Source organism: Mus caroli, unplaced genomic scaffold, assembly GCF_978045245.1.
Source record: "Mus caroli unplaced genomic scaffold, Mus_caroli_1 scaffold_3, whole genome shotgun sequence".
NCBI classification, from domain to species: Eukaryota; Metazoa; Chordata; class Mammalia; order Rodentia; family Muridae; genus Mus; species Mus caroli.
This window is the reverse complement of record NW_028227258.1, coordinates 68,683,382-68,706,309: the sequence shown is the minus strand read 5'-3', so window position 1 is coordinate 68,706,309 and position 22,928 is coordinate 68,683,382. Positions and strand designations below refer to the sequence as shown.

The 22,928-nt window shown below is 44.4% G+C and overlaps 1 protein-coding gene across 1 annotated transcript in view; it reads left to right on the top strand.

Moving 5' to 3' along the window:
• Hrnr (hornerin) overlaps positions 1-21,691 on the top strand; it is a 69,570-nt gene extending 47,879 nt beyond the window's left edge. The window contains exons 3-12 of the mRNA XM_085836055.1: positions 7,163-7,300; positions 9,244-9,442; positions 9,675-10,105; positions 10,223-10,618; positions 10,775-11,633; positions 11,816-11,917; positions 12,054-12,700; positions 12,857-13,715; positions 13,814-21,001; positions 21,492-21,691. Coding sequence (XP_085692181.1) covers positions 7,163-7,300; positions 9,244-9,442; positions 9,675-10,105; positions 10,223-10,618; positions 10,775-11,633; positions 11,816-11,917; positions 12,054-12,700; positions 12,857-13,715; positions 13,814-21,001; positions 21,492-21,691 — 11,019 coding nt within the window. The remainder of the gene's footprint in view (positions 1-7,162; positions 7,301-9,243; positions 9,443-9,674; positions 10,106-10,222; positions 10,619-10,774; positions 11,634-11,815; positions 11,918-12,053; positions 12,701-12,856; positions 13,716-13,813; positions 21,002-21,491) is intronic.
• The last annotated feature ends 1,237 nt before the right edge of the window (positions 21,692-22,928 follow it).

The window sequence follows — 22,928 nt, the reverse complement described above, 5'->3', positions numbered from 1 at the left end:
ACAAGTGAAGATGTGTGGATAGAGGGAATATATTGTGGGACACACTGTGACATACTACAACTTCCACAATGAGATGTTTTCTATGCTTTAGGGTTTTTGCTTGGTTTGTTTGTATATTGCAGTCTTCTTTTTTATTCTGGGGGGATTACAAGAGCAAAAGGCAAATATGAGGGGACTTGGAGATGAGCGAGACTAGGGTTCATGACATGAAAATCACAAAGAATCAATAAAAATTGAAAAAAAAGCCAAATAATCACTAACTGATGATGTGATTCTGCCCATGGACCCTCATGATCCATCACAGGAGCAAAGCATGAGTGCTTTAAATGAGGCTGTCTGTCTGTCTGTCTCTGACTCTCCTATCTTCCATTTGCTCTTCAACTCTTTACAAGATGATTTTCATACCTTCTTTCAGGTTTTCTTGGCTTCTCCTCCTCCATATACTTACTTACATTCCTTTGTACTTACATGTTTTTATTCCCTAAAGCTCTGTCCTCAATTATCTGCCTAAGTAAATCTGTTTCCAATCTAAGGGAAGAGGTGAAATGCACTACTCGCTCAAGGTTGTTTTGTTTTGTTTGTTTTGTTTTGTTTTTTTAATTGGAAATTCTCACGCAGTTAAACTGGCTGAAAGAGGGACTCTAACACTAAGATTCTGGTGAGCCACAGTGATATGATACTAGAAAATCTAATGCATTGTTTCAAGTATATGGAATATAAAATCAGCAAAGACTTACTACTTCAACTTCATATTTCACACTTATTCCCGGACAATATAAATCTTATATAATATTAACATTTAACTTATTTCACATAAGTACACTGAGGAGGAGAAATACAAACTATCTCTTAATCATAGTCTGTTAAATATTCTATCTTTCTGTGTGTGTGTCTGTGTGTCTATCTATTTATCTATCTAATCTATCTACCTATCATTCATCTATCTATCTACTACCATCTGTCTGTCTCATAAATACCCTCACACATAGAGCTTAAGCTAGAAAGAATTTTTTGAAACAGCATGGGAGAAAGAGATTAGAAAGAACTTTCTGGATCTCCTGTATCCATCTCTGTATCCAGTAGATGGTGCTACACTACACCTCATGGCTTCCAGACCAAGAATGGGTTTCACATGATTTTTGAGGAGCAAATTTTCAGTTTGGGGAGGCAAATTTTTTCAGCACATAATTCTTTTATATACTTAAAAAGTTCTGAATGTGATCTGGGGTTGACTCTTTTAATTTTTCATTATTTGACAATCACACACACACACATTTTTGTTCACAATCACTCCCTATTTCCTTCTTTCATTCCCCTCTCTTCTACTAAAATTCTTTTTCTTACTTTTTCCCACTAAGGCCTGTCTTGTTTTGATGTCATTTTAACACCTACTGACTTTAATTGTGGTTTGATGTATACTTGTGTGAGCATGAATTATTTATTAGAAAATGAGCAACTTCTCAATGGCTATATTATTGGAAAAACTGGTGTGCACATACATGCCAACACACAGTAACTTCACATAGTCCTTCAGTGAGGTGTGAACCTTGATGAACCTTTACTCCATGGAGGGTAAAATGGTGACAGGCCCAATTGTACTTGTAACCAGACACAGCTGCAGTGAGTTCATGACTGGAATGCCTACATTATGTCCAGAAGACACAATTTCATCCCCAAACTCTGTCTCTTACCTTCTATCTGTCTGGGTAGCAAAGTTCTTTGGATGAAACATTCTACTCCCCAAGAACTATCTCCAAAACCTGACCTTTTCTAAAACAGCTGCCTGCTCGACACTTCATAAGAATTTGAAGATCTGTGTTTGAATCTTGCATCATTTAGTAGCCACTTTGAAGTTAGTCACATTATTTAATGAAATGCTATGAATCGGCACACAATGCACTTTGCTTTTGCAGATAGGATAAAATAATGTCTTTTCTCCTCTCAACATATAAGGAACAATAAAAAAACAGATCCTGGTACATATCTTCAAAACCTTTTCTTATTCAAGGTTTGGTAGCAAATTCCCATAACACCAACATTCAGGAAGGAAAAGCAAGAGAACAGAGATTCAAGGCCAGCCTGGGCTATATATATAACAAGTTCTAGAATAGTCAGGGTTAAAGGAGGGAAGCATCTTTTCTCTTGAAGCCAGTTATCACTGAAGAAAAGCATTAACTAAAACTATAGGGGAGAATTTTTCATGCCCAACCTTGCGACTGTGGAGAACACACACACTAAGGAAACTATGAACCTTAAGTTTAGAAGGACAATCTGATTAAAATCTCACACTGGTAAAACTTAGTACAGGGGGAAAAAAGCCAGAGTATAATTTCAATATGAATCTTACTTTGATTATACAAAGCAGGAAATAATACTTGACAAAATTCAGCTTGCTAAGGACATTAGGAAGATAATGTGCTGAAAGGCTAAGTGGCTTTGAAACCAGAGTACTACTTAAGGTCCATATGACAGTCAGTATAATAGCCAGACAACAAACTATTTCAGAAAGTACACACTGTCTTTTCATTTAGTTCAGATGTTAAAAGTATCTGTCTTACATCAGGTCAAAATATGTTTCCTTTTATGAGTAACCATGGTCTGTTCCCATTCCATGAAGTCTGATCAATAGGTATGTGAGAGTTAGCAGCTCTATTGTACCACATACTTCAGCCTTCTTTTTCCTGTAAGAGCCTACTCTCCTGGAAAATCTTCCAACAAGCAAAGGGAGCAAGCAGTGATAACTGTGCCTCTTAGGCTATATCAAGTTCATCACAGTTCACGTAAGCAAAGTCCATAATGCACCAGTCATCAGCCTTCCTAATGCCGCAGCCCTTTAATGCAGTTCTTCAGGGTTTGGCGAACCCCAATCATAAAATTATTTCATTGCTACTTCATAACTGTAATTTTGCTACTTTTATGAATCATGATGTAAGTATCTGGGTTTCCCAATGACTTAGGTAAATCCCAAAGGGCCCCAGATGCACAGGTTGGGAACTGCTGTCATAAAGAATGTTTTCTACATTTCCAACTTGCTGAAAGATTATGTGACATACAAAATTATAAGATCAGTGTCCATAAGTGAATTTTATCACAATATAACCTTTCTATATAGATATTATCAGGTTAAGAATGCTGGTTGTTCACTATTGCATATGCCAGAAAGATTTTGCTGAAGGGACCCTGTTATAGCTGTCTCATATGAGGCTATGCCAGTGCCTGGCAAATACAAAAGTAGATGCTCACAGTCATCTATAAGATGGAACACAGGGCCCCCAAAGGAGAAGCTAGAGAAAGCACCCAAGGAGCTGAAGGGGTCTGCAACCCTATAGGTGGAACAACAATATGAACTAACCAGTATCCCCAGAGCTCGTGTCTCTAGCTGCATATGTAGCAGAAGATAGCCTAGTCGGCCATCATTGGGAAGAGAGGACCCTTGGTATTGCAAACTTTATATGCCCCAGTACAGGGGAATGCCAGGGCCAAGAAGCTGGAGTGGGTGGGTATGGGAGCAGGGTGGAGGGAGGGTATAGGGAACTTTCGGGATAGCATTTGAAATGTATATAAAGAAAATATCTAATAAAAAATAGATTTAAAAAAATGCTGGTTGTTCTGCCAGAGGATCCAGGGTTTGATCCCCAGCATATCCATAGCAGCTCACAAAGATGAAGGACTCGAGTTCTGGGTGGGAGGGGGGTTGGGGAGTGGGGAGAGGAGTCTTGATACCCTCATCTAGCATCCATGGGCATCAGACACACATGGTACAAAATATCTATTTTAAAATTTAAAAAAAAATTTAAAAATACATTATTTACTACTGCTTTCGTGCTAGAATAGCAGTTGAATAGCTGCAAGAAAGAGCATTTGGCCTGCAAATATGATCGTATTTGCTGTCCAGCCATTTAAAGAAAAGTTGCTGACACCTAGTTTAGGCGAACACTGGCCTCAAAGGCATGTTCATCTGCAACAGTCCTCTTACGACTCTTCCCTGCCTCTGAAATAACAACTCTTTACTCAGCAAATTCCACCTCCCCTTGACTCCCACAGCCTCAGTCACACCTTTAAGAAGGTCAGTGCTCTTATGCAGTGTAACAACCTGGCCCAAATCAGGCATCCAGGGAAATACAACTATGGACTAGACACTGAATATTCACCCTCAGGGTAGTTTCTAGAGGGGGAAAAAAAAAGTCTAATGATAGTTGAAGTTGTAATCATGCAATTTGTCATTTGCCAATAGTTGCTACCACCTCTTCTCAGATTTGATGACTATATTATATACATTTTAGGTTAATTTAGCTTAGGATATCTTTAATAAAATTTATGTTATCCATTCTCAATGAATAGAACTTGAGGACAAGATCCACAAAAATGAGCAGAGAATAGCTGGCTCATTTTCAATGCTAAGATTCAACTCCTAAACTGAATATTGCAAGAAAAGAGACAGAACTTACTGCCAAAAAATATAAAAATAAAAAGTATAGGTTGGTCTGTGCAGAGGTCTAAAGGCATGGCCTTCCTTTTTAATTCAACTGAAAGTGGGAAATAGAAATTATATAAGGGAGAAACAAATATGTGTATAAAAAAGTATTTAACCAAGTTACTAGGAAATCAAATTATTGGTGATGTATTTTTTTCTAGTATATTTCTAGATACTATGATTTTTCTTTCCTTATCAGCATTTTTAACTTCCTACTTTGGAGGCTGAGTTAATGGCTCAGTCAATAAAGTACTTATCATACAAGCATGAGAACTTGAGTAGAGGTTCCAGTGTGTGCGTGGGCACGCACTCGCATGTACACACACACACACACACACACAAAGCTAAGGCATGTCTGAGTCAGGAGGGTGCCTGTAATCCTACCATGGGGACAATATATATGTCCAGAGACTAGCAGATAGCAAGCTCACTAGCTAGGCAGTATAGCTACTTGGTAAGTACTGCATTCAATGAGAGGTCCTATCTCAAAATACATGATAGAAAATGATAAAAGAAAATGCCTGACATTGACCTCTAGCTTCTACAAGCAAGTACACACACATACACACACACACACACGTGTGTGTATATATATATATATATATATATAGAACATATATATATATATATATATATATAGAACATATATATATATATATGTCCTAGTTTTTTCCACAATGTTAATATTATGCTTAACTTAATATTTTATCAGAATGGGGTAATAGCTCAGTCAGTAACATGCTTGCCTCACAAACATCAAGACCAGAGTTCAGTCTCTAGAATAAATGTAACAATACAGGGTATGATAGAGCATGTGTGTAACCCCAGCTCCCTGGAGAGAAAGACAGGAAGGAAGAACCCTGACAAGCCAATCTAGCCTAATGGCAAGTTCCAGACCACTGAGAGATTCTGTCTTAAAGTGGATGAAAGGAACATTCAGATTAGACTTGATGGCATACACTTTTAATGACAGCATGCAAGAGAGCAGACGTCAGTAGACCTCTAGGAGTTTAAAGCCATCATGATTTACATAGAAAGTTCCACCTAGGGCTACCAAATGAGACCCTGTCTCAGTAAAAAAGATCAATGGCATTCTTGATGGTGACACCTAAAGTTGTCCTCTGGTCTACACACACACACACACACACACACAGATTAACTTGATGTCCTCTGGCCTACACACACACACACACACACACACACACACACACACACATACACACACACACACACACACACCTATGTAATGTTGCATTGAAAGCTAGCTGTATAGTTTAATAAAAGTAGAATATAATGACATCACAATCCAAATGTCAAAAGTAATGGAATTTGATGTTCAGAAGGAACCTGAAGTATCCTAGTCAGATGCACCCTTATTAAACTAGTTAACTAGTTTTATATAAGAGATTCCAGCCAAGATACCATCATGATTTTACTGCCTCTTGGCTTTAATAGTGGCTGTAGAGCCTCTTTTCATCGCTTTGTATACACACACACACACACACACCTCTTTTCATCGATTTGTATACACACACACACACACCTCTTTTCATCGCTTTGTATACACACACACACACACACACACCTCTTTTCATCGCTTTGTATACACACACACACACACAAACACAGCCCTTCTGCAAAGTGTCCTGAAAGTTGGACAGGTGGGGCTGATACTAGCCCAGATTTGGGAGCTGCTATTGCAATCTCAGGTTAACGTGTAAGGAAGTAAGAAGGTAAACACCTGGGAGGTGAGATGGAGAAGGAGCTGGACTTGTTTAGGAGTGAACTAGGACATCTCAAAGAAAGCAACTCCTCCCTCAGATGGACCATTATAAAAAGGCCAGTGTTTCCAATGAGCAGCACCCTGCAAGCAACATCAGTCTCCATCCCTACTGTTCCTCTGGTGAACCAGGTAAGTGAACAATCGCCCACTTCTACTCACAGTATTTGGGTCTACTAAATACAAAAGTCCAGATTAGACTTGAAAGTTTTCTTTTTAGAATATTATGAGGGACTCTGATATAAAACTACACTGTTTGTAGCAGCTCCTGTCTTTGAGATCTTTCCTTACAAGTATACAAATCGAGTAAGCCCCTACCAGCTTGTCTCCTTTTATTCCTCTGTTATATAAGCAGAAAGTCTTGAGGAATGGTTGCTACACAAAGAATGAAAGCAGATGCTGTCTGAGAGGAGCCTTCCTCAGCTTCCTATCACCTAACCCTATAGCTAGCTTTGCTCATTTTTTCTACTTTCTTTGTCTGAGAAAACTTTGAGAACCCAAGTTAGCCACTGGTACTTTTGAGGTGGATTTAGACTTTCTATGTAGGTGACATGCCTGTCTCCTGTAGTGTGATGATTGAGACTTAGAGAGCAGCTAGGAGGTGGATGATTAGCACATTTGGGTTTTCTATAGATCCAGAACAAATCAGGTAGCCCAATAAACAAAGTCTCCCCTACATTCATTCAGGAATTGAAGTAAGACATAGGGATCCTGTTCTAATTTCATCACTCTCTTGCTACATAGCTGGAACAAGTTATTCCACTCTGGATTCATTCTCAACTAGTACAGAAAGAAATTAATCATGCTGACAATAATTACAAATGATTGGAACTATTTATGTGTTTAAGCAATAAGTTAGAGATGGATCTCTTGTTCCCTCATCTAGGTTAAATTGAATTTGCAACAAGATGCCTAAACTCCTGAAAAGCATTGTCAATGTCATCGATGTTTTCTATCAATATGCCACTGAATATGGGAACTGTGACATGTTAAGCAAAGAAGAGATGAAAGAACTTCTGTTAACAGAGTTTCACCAAATTCTGAAGGTAAGAATTCTATACCCAGACTGAATTCTGAAGCAATTCTCTTCTCTACTTTACTCTACCATTTGTTTATATTATCAAATATCAGAAATGACTCTCCTATTTAGCAACAGACAAGTGAATATGGAAGACTTGAAATCATCCATAAACCATTGATTTTTAACATGTTTAGGTTAAAATGATCCTACCAAACAACAGGCAATTTACAGATTTAAAAATTTCCTGCCTGTGAGAGCAATCCTTGTAACAGGAAATCTTCAAAATATAATGAGTCACATTCTTACATTTGATTTCTTTAGTGTAGAGTCTAAACCACTACCTATTTCTGAGATTCTGGTAATCTTAAATTAAATCTGGTAAACTTAAATTAAAAGAAATTTATATTGACCTATGAAAGGAGGAGAAAAATGACCTTAAACTTATGAGCTCTGAAAATAAACATTTGGGAACTTAAAATTATCCTTTAATTCAAATGCTTACTAAATAGCATTTGGATTCCTATGGCTATCTTACATCAAATACCCTACCTCCTAAACTTGTTCTTTCTCTTTTAGCACAATATAGAATCCCAGGGTAGGTACTGATTTCCTCAATCTCAGAAGACACTACTATCTTCTAATCTCCATCTAGTTTATAAAGAGACTTTTAAAACAGTCCATTTCTCTCCATCACAAGTACTAGTCCTCTGGTTCAAGCTAAATTCTATTGTAATTTCACCATAAAAATCCTCCAGTGAACCACATCAGCTCTTAATATAAAACTCAAAATTCCCAAATATGATTTAAGAATTATGATCCAATCTATATTAATCTCACTAGCACAATGTCTTTACTGCTTGTACTAAATTTAGCAGTCATGAATTTCTGTCAATTCTTTAAATAAACTATAGTTCTCTTTCCTTTCACACTGTGTTCATATCATCACTTCTATCTGCATCTTCACTGTGTTCCTCCTACCTTTCTTCCTTTAGCTAGTTCTAATCTATCCTTCAATGAATAGCATATTCTCTCATTAAACTTTCTTGAATCACAACTGGCTCCCCTTTGATGTGCTCATATTTGACATAAAAATTATAAATTTGTATATCAAACCATAAGGCTTTACTTTTAATATTTTATCTATTTGCTCATTTACTATTAAAACGATATCTCCTGTAATATAGTCTGGCCTTAAGCTTGCTATGTAGCTGAGAATGACCTTGAACTCCTGATCTCAGTGCCTCTACCTCCTGAGTGACAGGATTACAGGCATGCCTGATGAGGCCAAGCAAAAAACTTAAATCATTCACTGCTTTAGACCCTCCATAACATAGTGCTAGGCATACTACAGCTCTGACCCCAAGATTACTGTTTTAAAATCTGTAATTAGCAAATAAACAGACTGGGCAAAGAAAATTTATATATAATTAAGTAGACATCTACAATTATTATTTATAGATTTTCTAACCATCGTTGATTAACCATTGCCCGTCTTTCATTCTTTCCTTCCTTTCTTCCTTCCTTCCTTCCTTCTTTCTTTCTTTCTTTGACAAGATTTTGCTTCTAATTCCAAGGATGCCAGGAACTTCCTATGCAACACACACTGCAAAGTCAAGATCATATTTTGCTTGGCTTGCAAAGCATTATTCACAGCTACTATCTTTACCAAGCATAACAGGCCAACTTGCTCCCTTGCCAATCTCTCTCTCTCAATCTCTCTCTCTCTCAATCTCTCTCTCTCTCTCTCTCTCTCTCTCTCTCTCCCTCCCTCACTCACTCACTCACTCACTCACTCTTCCTCGCTGTCTCCCTCTCTATCCCTTTTACCTTTCTAGCCCAAACAACTATGTGGTCAATTTCAACCAAAATGTATTAAATATTCATATTTAAGCAGCCTTCCCCCAAATGTTTAACTAGCTTTGTATTATATAGTTACAGAACCTTCACTTGTACCTTATTCCTTGACAGAATCCAGATGATCCAGACACCGTAGATATCATCATGCAAAGTCTGGATCGAGATCATAACCACAAAGTGGATTTTACTGAGTATCTTCTGATGATACTCAAGCTGACTAAAGCTTGTAATAAAATAATTGGCAAAGATTACTGCCAAGCTTCAGGGTCAAAGCAGAAAAATCACAGTCACCAGCACCAAGAGGAACAGAGTAAAAAAGAAACAGAAAACAAGGAGCAAAAAGGCTCTTTAAGTTCTAGTGCAGGAGAGAATGACTCTTATTCCAGGGGCTCAAGAGGAAGCAATAAAAACAAATCCAGAAAACTAATAAAAGGGAAGGAGCAAAGTTCTAAACAAACGACAAAATCAAATTCAAGTCATCACGAAAATAGTGAGGATTATGAACAAGGCAAGCATGGATCAGGATTTTCCAACTCATCTAGCAACGGGAGACCTAGCTCAAGGAAAGCTTCTGGCTTTCCTCAACCTGCTTCAGAACCAGGACAATCTTCTAGCTCCAGTACAAAAGGATCTGGTGAATGTTATTCTTCTGGTAATGGAAAACATGGTTCATCATCAGGAGGATCAGCAGTTTCTGGCTCAGGTGAATCGAACACCTATGGTAAACAAGGAACAGGATCAAGTCATTCATCAAGACACAGAAGAGGCAGGTCTACCTCAAGGGAATCTTCTGGCTCCCAAGAATATAGCTCTGGATCATCAGAAGAACCTGGCTTTACACAACATGGATCTGGTCAAAAAAACTCTTCTACAGGTGGAAAAAATGGTTCCTATTCTGGAGAGTCAACAGGGAGACATGAAGAAAAATTTGGATCTAGTCATGAATTCCGATCGGGACAATCAATCACCTCTGGTAACCAAGACTATCATTCTAAACAGTCATCAAGCTATGGCACACAAGAGTGTGGGTGTGGCGAGTCTTCCATGAAGAAGGCACATGTTTCTGGTTCAGGACACTCTTCTGGTACAGGTAAATATGGATCCACTTCAGGACAAACTTCAAATTCCACTACACAAGGTTGTGGACAAGGCAAGTCCTCTGGGTCTGGACGAAATGGCACCTCATCAGGACAGACTTCAGGCTGTGGGTCAGGTCAGTCCACTCGCTATGGTGAAAAAGGTTCAGGATCACGTAACTCATCTACCCACAGGAGAGGCAGGTCTACCTCAAGGGAGTCTTCTACATCTCAACAGTATGGATCTGGCTCAGGAGAATCTTCTGGCTTTAGTCAAGGTAGATCTGGGCAGGGTCGATCTTCTCGTGGTGGACAACGGGGTTCCTTCTCTGGACAGACAGAAGGCAGTCAACAGCATGGATCTTGTTGCGGTCAGTCTTCTGGGTATGGTCAAAATGAATATGGCTCAGGTCAGTCTGCCAACTCTGGTCAGCAGGGCTCTCATTACAGTCAGTCTTCCAGCTATGGCACACATAACTCAGGTGCAAGCCAGTCTTCCAGCCAGAGAGGACATGGCTCTCGTCCTGGACAATCTTCAGGTTTAGGTCAATATGGATCCCCTTCAGGACAAACTTCTAGCTCCACTAGACAGGGTTCTGGACAAGGTCAGGCCTCTGGGTCACGACGAAATGGTGCCTCATCAGGACAGACTTCAGGCTGTGGGTCAGGTCAGTCCACTCGCTATGGTGAACAAGGTTCGGGATCACGTAACTCATCTACCCAAAGCAGAGGCAGGTCTACCTCAAGGGAGTCTTCTACATCTCAACACTATGGGTCTGGCTCAGGAGAATCTTCTGGCTTTAGTCAAGGTGGATCTGGGCAAGGTCGGTCTTCTCGTGGTGGACAACAGGGTTCCTTCTCTGGACAGTCATCAGGTAGAAATCAGCATCAATCTGGCTCCAGGCATGGGTCTGGCTCAGGACAGTTTCCCATCTCTGGACAGCAGGGCTCTCATTACGGTCATTCTTCCAGTTCTGGCACACATAACTCAGGGTCCAGCCAGTCTTCCACCCAGTGGAGTCATGGTTCTGGTTCAGAACAGTCTTCTGGTTTGGGTCATTATGGTTCCACATCAGGACAAACTTCTAGCTCCAACAGACAGGGTTCTGGACAAGGTCAGGCCTCTGGGTCAGGACGATGTGGCGCCTCATCAGGACAGACTTCAGGCTGTGGGTCAGGTCAGTCCACTCGCTATGGTGAACAAGGTTCAGGATCACGTAACTCATCTACCCACAGGAGAGGCAGATCTACCTCAAGGGAGTCTTCTACATCTCAACAGTATGGGTCTGGCTCAGGAGAATCTTCTGGCTTTAGTCAAGGTAGATCTGGGCAGGGTCGATCTTCTCGTGGTGGACAACGGGGTTCCTTCTCTGGACAGACAGAAGGCAGTCAACAGCATGGATCTTGTTGCGGTCAGTCTTCTGGGTATGGTCAAAATGAATATGGCTCAGGTCAGTCTGCCAACTCTGGTCAGCAGGGCTCTCATTACAGTCAGTCTTCCAGATATGGCACACATAACTCAGGTGCAAGCCAGTCTTCCAGCCAGAGGGGACATGGCTCTCGTCCTGGACAATCTTCAGGTTTAGGTCAATATGGATCCCCTTCAGGACAAACTTCTAGCTCCACTAGACAGGGTTCTGGACAAGGTCAGGCCTCTGGGTCACGACGAAATGGTGCCTCATCAGGACAAACTTCAGGCTGTGGGTCAGGTGAGTCCACTCGCTATGGTGAACAAGGTTCGGGATCACGTAACTCATCTACCCAAAGCAGAGGCAGGTCTACCTCAAGGGAGTCTTCTACATCTCAACACTATGGGTCTGGCTCAGGAGAATCTTCTGGCTTTAGTCAAGGTGGATCTGGGCAAGGTCGGTCTTCTCGTGGTGGACAACAGGGTTCCTTCTCTGGACAGTCATCAGGTAGAAATCAGCATCAATCTGGCTCCAGGCATGGGTCTGGCTCAGGACAGTTTCCCATCTCTGGACAGCAGGGCTCTCATTACGGTCATTCTTCCAGTTCTGGCACACATAACTCAGGGTCCAGCCAGTCTTCCACCCAGTGGAGTCATGGTTCTGGTTCAGAACAGTCTTCTGGTTTGGGTCATTATGGTTCCACATCAGGACAAACTTCTAGCTCCAACAGACAGGGTTCTGGACAAGGTCAGGCCTCTGGGTCAGGACGATGTGGCGCCTCATCAGGACAGACTTCAGGCTGTGGGTCAGGTCAGTCCACTCGCTATGGTGAACAAGGTTCAGGATCACGTAACTCATCTACCCACAGGAGAGGCAGGTCTACCTCAAGGGAGTCTTCTACATCTCAACAGTATGGATCTGGCTCAGGAGAATCTTCTGGCTTTAGTCAAGGTAGATCTGGGCAGGGTCGATCTTCTCGTGGTGGACAACGGGGTTCCTTCTCTGGACAGACAGAAGGCAATCAACAGCATGGATCTTGTTGCGGTCAGTCTTCTGGGTATGGTCAAAATGAATATGGCTCAGGTCAGTCTGCCAACTCTGGTCAGCAGGGCTCTCATTACAGTCAGTCTTCCAGCTATGGCACACATAACTCAGGTGCAAGCCAGTCTTCCAGCCAGAGGGGACATGGCTCTCGTCCTGGACAATCTTCAGGTTTAGGTCAATATGGATCCCCTTCAGGACAAACTTCTAGCTCCACTAGACAGGGTTCTGGACAAGGTCAGGCCTCTGGGTCACGACGAAATGGTGCCTCATCAGGACAGACTTCAGGCTGTGGGTCAGGTCAGTCCACTCGCTATGGTGAACAAGGTTCGGGATCACGTAACTCATCTACCCAAAGCAGAGGCAGGTCTACCTCAAGGGAGTCTTCTACATCTCAACACTATGGGTCTGGCTCAGGAGAATCTTCTGGCTTTAGTCAAGGTGGATCTGGGCAAGGTCGGTCTTCTCGTGGTGGACAACAGGGTTCCTTCTCTGGACAGTCATCAGGTAGAAATCAACATCAATCTGGCTCCAGGCATGGGTCTGGCTCAGGACAGTTTCCCATCTCTGGACAGCAGGGCTCTCATTACGGTCATTCTTCCAGTTCTGGCACACATAACTCAGGGTCCAGCCAGTCTTCCACCCAGTGGAGTCATGGTTCTGGTTCAGAACAGTCTTCTGGTTTGGGTCATTATGGTTCCACATCAGGACAAACTTCTAGCTCCAACAGACAGGGTTCTGGACAAGGTCAGGCCTCTGGGTCAGGACGATGTGGCGCCTCATCAGGACAGACTTCAGGCTGTGGGTCAGGTCAGTCCACTCGCTATGGTGAACAAGGTTCAGGATCACGTAACTCATCTACCCACAGGAGAGGCAGGTCTACCTCAAGGGAGTCTTCTACATCTCAACAGTATGGATCTGGCTCAGGAGAATCTTCTGGCTTTAGTCAAGGTAGATCTGGGCAGGGTCGATCTTCTCGTGGTGGACAACGGGGTTCCTTCTCTGGACAGACAGAAGGCAGTCAACAGCATGGATCTTGTTGCGGTCAGTCTTCTGGGTATGGTCAAAATGAATATGGCTCAGGTCAGTCTGCCAACTCTGGTCAGCAGGGCTCTCATTACAGTCAGTCTTCCAGCTATGGCACACATAACTCAGGTGCAAGCCAGTCTTCCAGCCAGAGGGGACATGGCTCTCGTCCTGGACAATCTTCAGGTTTAGGTCAATATGGATCCCCTTCAGGACAAACTTCTAGCTCCACTAGACAGGGTTCTGGACAAGGTCAGGCCTCTGGGTCACGGCGAAATGGTGCCTCATCAGGACAGACTTCAGGCTGTGGGTCAGGTCAGTCCACTCGCTATGGTGAACAAGGTTCGGGATCACGTAACTCATCTACCCAAAGCAGAGGCAGGTCTACCTCAAGGGAGTCTTCTACATCTCAACACTATGGGTCTGGCTCAGGAGAATCTTCTGGCTTTAGTCAAGGTGGATCTGGGCAAGGTCGGTCTTCTCGTGGTGGACAACAGGGTTCCTTCTCTGGACAGTCATCAGGTAGAAATCAGCATCAATCTGGCTCCAGGCATGGGTCTGGCTCAGGACAGTTTCCCATCTCTGGACAGCAGGGCTCTCATTACGGTCATTCTTCCAGTTCTGGCACACATAACTCAGGGTCCAGCCAGTCTTCCACCCAGTGGAGTCATGGTTCTGGTTCAGAACAGTCTTCTGGTTTGGGTCATTATGGTTCCACATCAGGACAAACTTCTAGCTCCAACAGACAGGGTTCTGGACAAGGTCAGGCCTCTGGGTCAGGACGATGTGGCGCCTCATCAGGACAGACTTCAGGCTGTGGGTCAGGTCAGTCCACTCGCTATGGTGAACAAGGATCAGGATCACGTAACTCATCTACCCACAGGAGAGGCAGGTCTACCTCAAGGGAGTCTTCTACATCTCAACAGTATGGATCTGGCTCAGGAGAATCTTCTGGCTTTAGTCAAGGTAGATCTGGGCAGGGTCGATCTTCTCGTGGTGGACAACGGGGTTCCTTCTCTGGACAGACAGAAGGCAGTCAACAGCATGGATCTTGTTGCGGTCAGTCTTCTGGGTATGGTCAAAATGAATATGGCTCAGGTCAGTCTGCCAACTCTGGTCAGCAGGGCTCTCATTACAGTCAGTCTTCCAGCTATGGCACACATAACTCAGGTGCAAGCCAGTCTTCCAGCCAGAGGGGACATGGCTCTCGTCCTGGACAATCTTCAGGTTTAGGTCAATATGGATCCCCTTCAGGACAAACTTCTAGCTCCACTAGACAGGGTTCTGGACAAGGTCAGGCCTCTGGGTCACGACGAAATGGTGCCTCATCAGGACAGACTTCAGGCTGTGGGTCAGGTCAGTCCACTCGCTATGGTGAACAAGGTTCGGGATCACGTAACTCATCTACCCAAAGCAGAGGCAGGTCTACCTCAAGGGAGTCTTCTACATCTCAACACTATGGGTCTGGCTCAGGAGAATCTTCTGGCTTTAGTCAAGGTGGATCTGGGCAAGGTCGGTCTTCTCGTGGTGGACAACAGGGTTCCTTCTCTGGACAGTCATCAGGTAGAAATCAACATCAATCTGGCTCCAGGCATGGGTCTGGCTCAGGACAGTTTCCCATCTCTGGACAGCAGGGCTCTCATTACGGTCATTCTTCCAGTTCTGGCACACATAACTCAGGGTCCAGCCAGTCTTCCACCCAGTGGAGTCATGGTTCTGGTTCAGAACAGTCTTCTGGTTTGGGTCATTATGGTTCCACATCAGGACAAACTTCTAGCTCCAACAGACAGGGTTCTGGACAAGGTCAGGCCTCTGGGTCAGGACGATGTGGCGCCTCATCAGGACAGACTTCAGGCTGTGGGTCAGGTCAGTCCACTCGCTATGGTGAACAAGGTTCAGGATCACGTAACTCATCTACCCACAGGAGAGGCAGGTCTACCTCAAGGGAGTCTTCTACATCTCAACAGTATGGATCTGGCTCAGGAGAATCTTCTGGCTTTAGTCAAGGTAGATCTGGGCAGAGTCGATCTTCTCGTGGTGGACAACGGGGTTCCTTCTCTGGACAGACAGAAGGCAGTCAACAGCATGGATCTTGTTGCGGTCAGTCTTCTGGGTATGGTCAAAATGAATATGGCTCAGGTCAGTCTGCCAACTCTGGTCAGCAGGGCTCTCATTACAGTCAGTCTTCCAGCTATGGCACACATAACTCAGGTGCAAGCCAGTCTTCCAGCCAGAGGGGACATGGCTCTCGTCCTGGACAATCTTCAGGTTTAGGTCAATATGGATCCCCTTCAGGACAAACTTCTAGCTCCACTAGACAGGGTTCTGGACAAGGTCAGGCCTCTGGGTCACGACGAAATGGTGCCTCATCAGGACAGACTTCAGGCTGTGGGTCAGGTCAGTCCACTCGCTATGGTGAACAAGGTTCGGGATCACGTAACTCATCTACCCAAAGCAGAGGCAGGTCTACCTCAAGGGAGTCTTCTACATCTCAACACTATGGGTCTGGCTCAGGAGAATCTTCTGGCTTTAGTCAAGGTGGATCTGGGCAAGGTCGGTCTTCTCGTGGTGGACAACAGGGTTCCTTCTCTGGACAGTCATCAGGTAGAAATCAGCATCAATCTGGCTCCAGGCATGGGTCTGGCTCAGGACAGTTTCCCATCTCTGGACAGCAGGGCTCTCATTACGGTCATTCTTCCAGTTCTGGCACACATAACTCAGGGTCCAGCCAGTCTTCCACCCAGTGGAGTCATGGTTCTGGTTCAGAACAGTCTTCTGGTTTGGGTCATTATGGTTCCACATCAGGACAAACTTCTAGCTCCAACAGACAGGGTTCTGGACAAGGTCAGGCCTCTGGGTCAGGACGATGTGGCGCCTCATCAGGACAGACTTCAGGCTGTGGGTCAGGTCAGTCCACTCGCTATGGTGAACAAGGTTCAGGATCACGTAACTCATCTACCCACAGGAGAGGCAGGTCTACCTCAAGGGAGTCTTCTACATCTCAACAGTATGGATCTGGCTCAGGAGAATCTTCTGGCTTTAGTCAAGGTAGATCTGGGCAGGGTCGATCTTCTCGTGGTGGACAACGGGGTTCCTTCTCTGGACAGACAGAAGGCAGTCAACAGCATGGATCTTGTTGCGGTCAGTCTTCTGGGTATGGTCAAAATGAATATGGCTCAGGTCAGTCTGCCAACTCTGGTCAGCAGGGCTCTCATTACAGTCAGTCTTCCAGCTATGGCACACATAACTCAGGTGCAAGCCAGTCTTCCAGCCAGAGGGGACATGGCTCTCGTCCTGGACAATCTTCAGGTTTAGGTCAATATGGATCCCCTTCAGGACAAACTTCTAGCTCCACTAGACAGGGTTCTGGACAAGGTCAGGCCTCTGGGTCACGACGAAATGGTGCCTCATCAGGACAGACTTCAGGCTGTGGGTCAGGTCAGTCCACTCGCTATGGTGAACAAGGTTCGGGATCACGTAACTCATCTACCCAAAGCAGAGGCAGGTCTACCTCAAGGGAGTCTTCTACATCTCAACACTATGGGTCTGGCTCAGGAGAATCTTCTGGCTTTAGTCAAGGTGGATCTGGGCAAGGTCGGTCTTCTCGTGGTGGACAACAGGGTTCCTTCTCTGGACAGTCATCAGGTAGAAATCAGCATCAATCTGGCTCCAGGCATGGGTCTGGCTCAGGACAGTTTCCCATCTCTGGACAGCAGGGCTCTCATTACGGTCATTCTTCCAGTTCTGGCACACATAACTCAGGGTCCAGCCAGTCTTCCACCCAGTGGAGTCATGGTTCTGGTTCAGAACAGTCTTCTGGTTTGGGTCATTATGGTTCCACATCAGGACAAACTTCTAGCTCCAACAGACAGGGTTCTGGACAAGGTCAGGCCTCTGGGTCAGGACGATGTGGCGCCTCATCAGGACAGACTTCAGGCTGTGGGTCAGGTCAGTCCACTCGCTATGGTGAACAAGGTTCAGGATCACGTAACTCATCTACCCACAGGAGAGGCAGGTCTACCTCAAGGGAGTCTTCTACATCTCAACAGTATGGATCTGGCTCAGGAGAATCTTCTGGCTTTAGTCAAGGTAGATCTGGGCAGGGTCGATCTTCTCGTGGTGGACAACGGGGTTCCTTCTCTGGACAGACAGAAGGCAGTCAACAGCATGGATCTTGTTGCGGTCAGTCTTCTGGGTATGGTCAAAATGAATATGGCTCAGGTCAGTCTGCCAACTCTGGTCAGCAGGGCTCTCATTACAGTCAGTCTTCCAGCTATGGCACACATAACTCAGGTGCAAGCCAGTCTTCCAGCCAGAGGGGACATGGCTCTCGTCCTGGACAATCTTCAGGTTTAGGTCAATATGGATCCCCTTCAGGACAAACTTCTAGCTCCACTAGACAGGGTTCTGGACAAGGTCAGGCCTCTGGGTCACGACGAAATGGTGCCTCATCAGGACAGACTTCAGGCTGTGGGTCAGGTCAGTCCACTCGCTATGGTGAACAAGGTTCGGGATCACGTAACTCATCTACCCAAAGCAGAGGCAGGTCTACCTCAAGGGAGTCTTCTACATCTCAACACTATGGGTCTGGCTCAGGAGAATCTTCTGGCTTTAGTCAAGGTGGATCTGGGCAAGGTCGGTCTTCTCGTGGTGGACAACAGGGTTCCTTCTCTGGACAGTCATCAGGTAGAAATCAACATCAATCTGGCTCCAGGCATGGGTCTGGCTCAGGACAGTTTCCCATCTCTGGACAGCAGGGCTCTCATTACGGTCATTCTTCCAGTTCTGGCACACATAACTCAGGGTCCAGCCAGTCTTCCACCCAGTGGAGTCATGGTTCTGGTTCAGAAAAGTCTTCTGGTTTGGGTCATTATGGTTCCACATCAGGACAAACTTCTAGCTCCAACAGACAGGGTTCTGGACAAGGTCAGGCCTCTGGGTCAGGACGATGTGGCGCCTCATCAGGACAGACTTCAGGCTGTGGGTCAGGTCAGTCCACTCGCTATGGTGAACAAGGTTCAGGATCACGTAACTCATCTACCCACAGGAGAGGCAGGTCTACCTCAAGGGAGTCTTCTACATCTCAACAGTATGGATCTGGCTCAGGAGAATCTTCTGGCTTTAGTCAAGGTAGATCTGGGCAGGGTCGATCTTCTCGTGGTGGACAACGGGGTTCCTTCTCTGGACAGACAGAAGGCAGTCAACAGCATGGATCTTGTTGCGGTCAGTCTTCTGGGTATGGTCAAAATGAATATGGCTCAGGTCAGTCTGCCAACTCTGGTCAGCAGGGCTCTCATTACAGTCAGTCTTCCAGCTATGGCACACATAACTCAGGTGCAAGCCAGTCTTCCAGCCAGAGGGGACATGGCTCTCGTCCTGGACAATCTTCAGGTTTAGGTCAATATGGATCCCCTTCAGGACAAACTTCTAGCTCCACTAGACAGGGTTCTGGACAAGGTCAGGCCTCTGGGTCACGACGAAATGGTGCCTCATCAGGACAGACTTCAGGCTGTGGGTCAGGTCAGTCCACTCGCTATGGTGAACAAGGTTCGGGATCACGTAACTCATCTACCCAAAGCAGAGGCAGGTCTACCTCAAGGGAGTCTTCTACATCTCAACACTATGGGTCTGGCTCAGGAGAATCTTCTGGCTTTAGTCAAGGTGGATCTGGGCAAGGTCGGTCTTCTCGTGGTGGACAACAGGGTTCCTTCTCTGGACAGTCATCAGGTAGAAATCAGCATCAATCTGGCTCCAGGCATGGGTCTGGCTCAGGACAGTTTCCCATCTCTGGACAGCAGGGCTCTCATTACGGTCATTCTTCCAGTTCTGGCACACATAACTCAGGGTCCAGCCAGTCTTCCACCCAGTGGAGTCATGGTTCTGGTTCAGAACAGTCTTCTGGTTTGGGTCATTATGGTTCCACATCAGGACAAACTTCTAGCTCCAACAGACAGGGTTCTGGACAAGGTCAGGCCTCTGGGTCAGGACGATGTGGCGCCTCACCAGGACAGACTTCAGGCTGTGGGTCAGGTCAGTCCACTCGCTATGGTGAACAAGGTTCAGGATCACGTAACTCATCTACCCACAGGAGAGGCAGGTCTACCTCAAGGGAGTCTTCTACATCTCAACAGTATGGATCTGGCTCAGGAGAATCTTCTGGCTTTAGTCAAGGTAGATCTGGGCAGGGTCGATCTTCTCGTGGTGGACAACGGGGTTCCTTCTCTGGACAGACAGAAGGCAGTCAACAGCATGGATCTTGTTGCGGTCAGTCTTCTGGGTATGGTCAAAATGAATATGGCTCAGGTCAGTCTGCCAACTCTGGTCAGCAGGGCTCTCATTACAGTCAGTCTTCCAGATATGGCACACATAACTCAGGTGCAAGCCAGTCTTCCAGCCAGAGAGGACATGGCTCTCGTCCTGGACAATCTTCAGGTTTAGGTCAATATGGATCCCCTTCAGGACAAACTTCCAGCTCCACTAGACAGGGTTCTGGACAAGGTCAGGCCTCTGGGTCACGACGAAATGGTGCCTCATCAGGACAGACTTCAGGCTGTGGGTCAGGTCAGTCCACTCGCTATGGTGAACAAGGTTCGGGATCACGTAACTCATCTACCCAAAGCAGAGGCAGGTCTACCTCAAGGGAGTCTTCTACATCTCAACACTATGGGTCTGGCTCAGGAGAATCTTCTGGCTTTAGTCAAGGTGGATCTGGGCAAGGTCGGTCTTCTCGTGGTGGACAACAGGGTTCCTTCTCTGGACAGTCATCAGGTAGAAATCAACATCAATCTGGCTCCAGGCATGGGTCTGGCTCAGGACAGTTTCCCATCTCTGGACAGCAGGGCTCTCATTACGGTCATTCTTCCAGTTCTGGCACACATAACTCAGGGTCCAGCCAGTCTTCCACCCAGTGGAGTCATGGTTCTGGTTCAGAACAGTCTTCTGGTTTGGGTCATTATGGTTCCACATCAGGACAAACTTCTAGCTCCAACAGACAGGGTTCTGGACAAGGTCAGGCCTCTGGGTCAGGACGATGTGGCGCCTCATCAGGACAGACTTCAGGCTGTGGGTCAGGTCAGTCCACTCGCTATGGTGAACAAGGTTCAGGATCACGTAACTCATCTACCCACAGGAGAGGCAGGTCTACCTCAAGGGAGTCTTCTTGTTCCCAACGTGATGTTTCGGGCTCAGGAGAATCTTCTGGCTTTAGTCAGCATCCATCATGTCAAGGTGAGGCCTCTCACAGTGGGCAATGTGGTCCTTTCTCTGGACAATCATCTGGTCATATTCACCATGGACCTTGCATGGGTCAAACTAAAGGCTCGTTTCAGTCATCTAACTGTGGAAAGCAGGGTTCTACTTCATGGCAATCTTCTGGTTTTGACCAGCAAAGGTCTGGATCACATCAGTCTTTTCCTTGTAGTAATCATGAGTCTACCTCTCAAGAGTATTCTAGCTTTGGATCATGTGTGTCTGGTTCAGGAGAATGTTCTGGCTTTGGTAACCAAGTATCTAGACCAGGTCAGTCTACTTATGAGCATCATGAATCTAATAGAAATCAATCTTCTGGCTATAGTCAATATAATACTCCATCAGGACAGTCATACTGCAGTGGTCAGTGTGGATCTAATTCAAACCAATCCTCTAGCTACAGAGAACAGGGACTTGGTTCAAATCAGTCTTCTCACTATGGCCAATATAGATGTCCCTCAAGTCATTACTCTAGCCAGAGCCAACATGGAGTTGGGTGTAGTCATGGTTTTAACACTGGTCAAGATGGATCTGGTTCCTATCCCTCTTCTATCTCCAGAGAAAACTGTCCAGGATCTGGTCTGTGCCCTACTTCACAACAATATGGGTCTGGTTCGTGTCAGTCCTTTAGTCCTGGATCATGTGTTTCTGGATATGGTCAATATTCTAACTTTGAACAACCTCAGTCAAATAGGAGATGCGGAAACCAGTGGGAATCTGGCTGTAGCTCCTCAAATTGTAATGAAAATCAATCAATAAGAGTGCATAGACAAGTAGAAACCTCCTCAGGCTGTGACTTTGGACAATTTTCTTCACATGGACAGATTAGATCTGATACTGCTGATAAATTGTCACTTTGTAATGTATACAATAGACAAGGTAACTGTAAGTATCAGATAATCAAGGAAAGTAACTTTGGAATGAGAAACACAGTCTCAGGACCTCATAGTTTCAATAGTAGCACTCCACTGTATGAGTATGTCCAAGAGCAGAGACGCTAATTCTCATAGTAAATAAAGAACTGTGATAAAATTAACGTAAATGTTAATTTAAGAAATGAGAAATTGTGATAGATAAGAAGCTCATCATGAAATTCCTTTCTCAATCTGGACATATCTGCTCTCATCCGTTTAAAATGAAAATTAGCATATATTTCTAGTTATTGGGTTCCTTCCAAATAACATATGATAGTTGGGGTACTTAGTTAGGGTCTATTACAGTGGATGTTTGGTTTAAGGGAATTAAGTTAGGAAGAATAATTTGAAGAATATGGGATTTAATTAAGTATCTATCTGAAAGACTATTATTTAGTTAAGAATGATGCTAAAGCTAAGCTTATAGTTTTAAAGGGCAATATGTTATAAATGTATCATCAGTCCAGTTGCCAAAGCTTTACTTTACATTAACAGTCTAATTTTTAATGTATAAATGTTAGATGGCAAAAGCAATGTATGTGTGTTTCTATTCTTACACAAATCACCAAGATACTCTGGCACAGTTTAAATCAGTTAGTGGACAAGTGGCACTAAGCTATTGCTCCAGATGCCTATTCCTAGCCAATGGAAAAGTGGTGCAGGAGCAAAGGATCAAAATGTGGACTTTACCTTTATTTCAGCAAGAGATATCCTGGCTTCCATTTGTAAGAAATTGTTTTAGATTAGAAAAGTTTACCCATAGTACATACAGCTTTGAAGTCTAAGTAGTTTACTGGTCTTCCCATGTGGAGATATCATTAATAAAAAGACAGAAAGGAAGCTTGCCATTGTTATAAAGATCTTTGTTTGACTGTAATGTATTTCTTTCACATCTTTGGATTCAAACAACTGGATTACATTAATATTGACAATAAATTGGATGGTGATTAAATACTAAGCTTTGTTCTGCCTCTGTTTCATTTTACTTCTTTAATACAAGTGTTCAAACTAGATACCAATACAAGGAGCAATTTCCAAAAGTCCCATACCTCACAAACAAATCCAGATTAGAAAACCTTAAA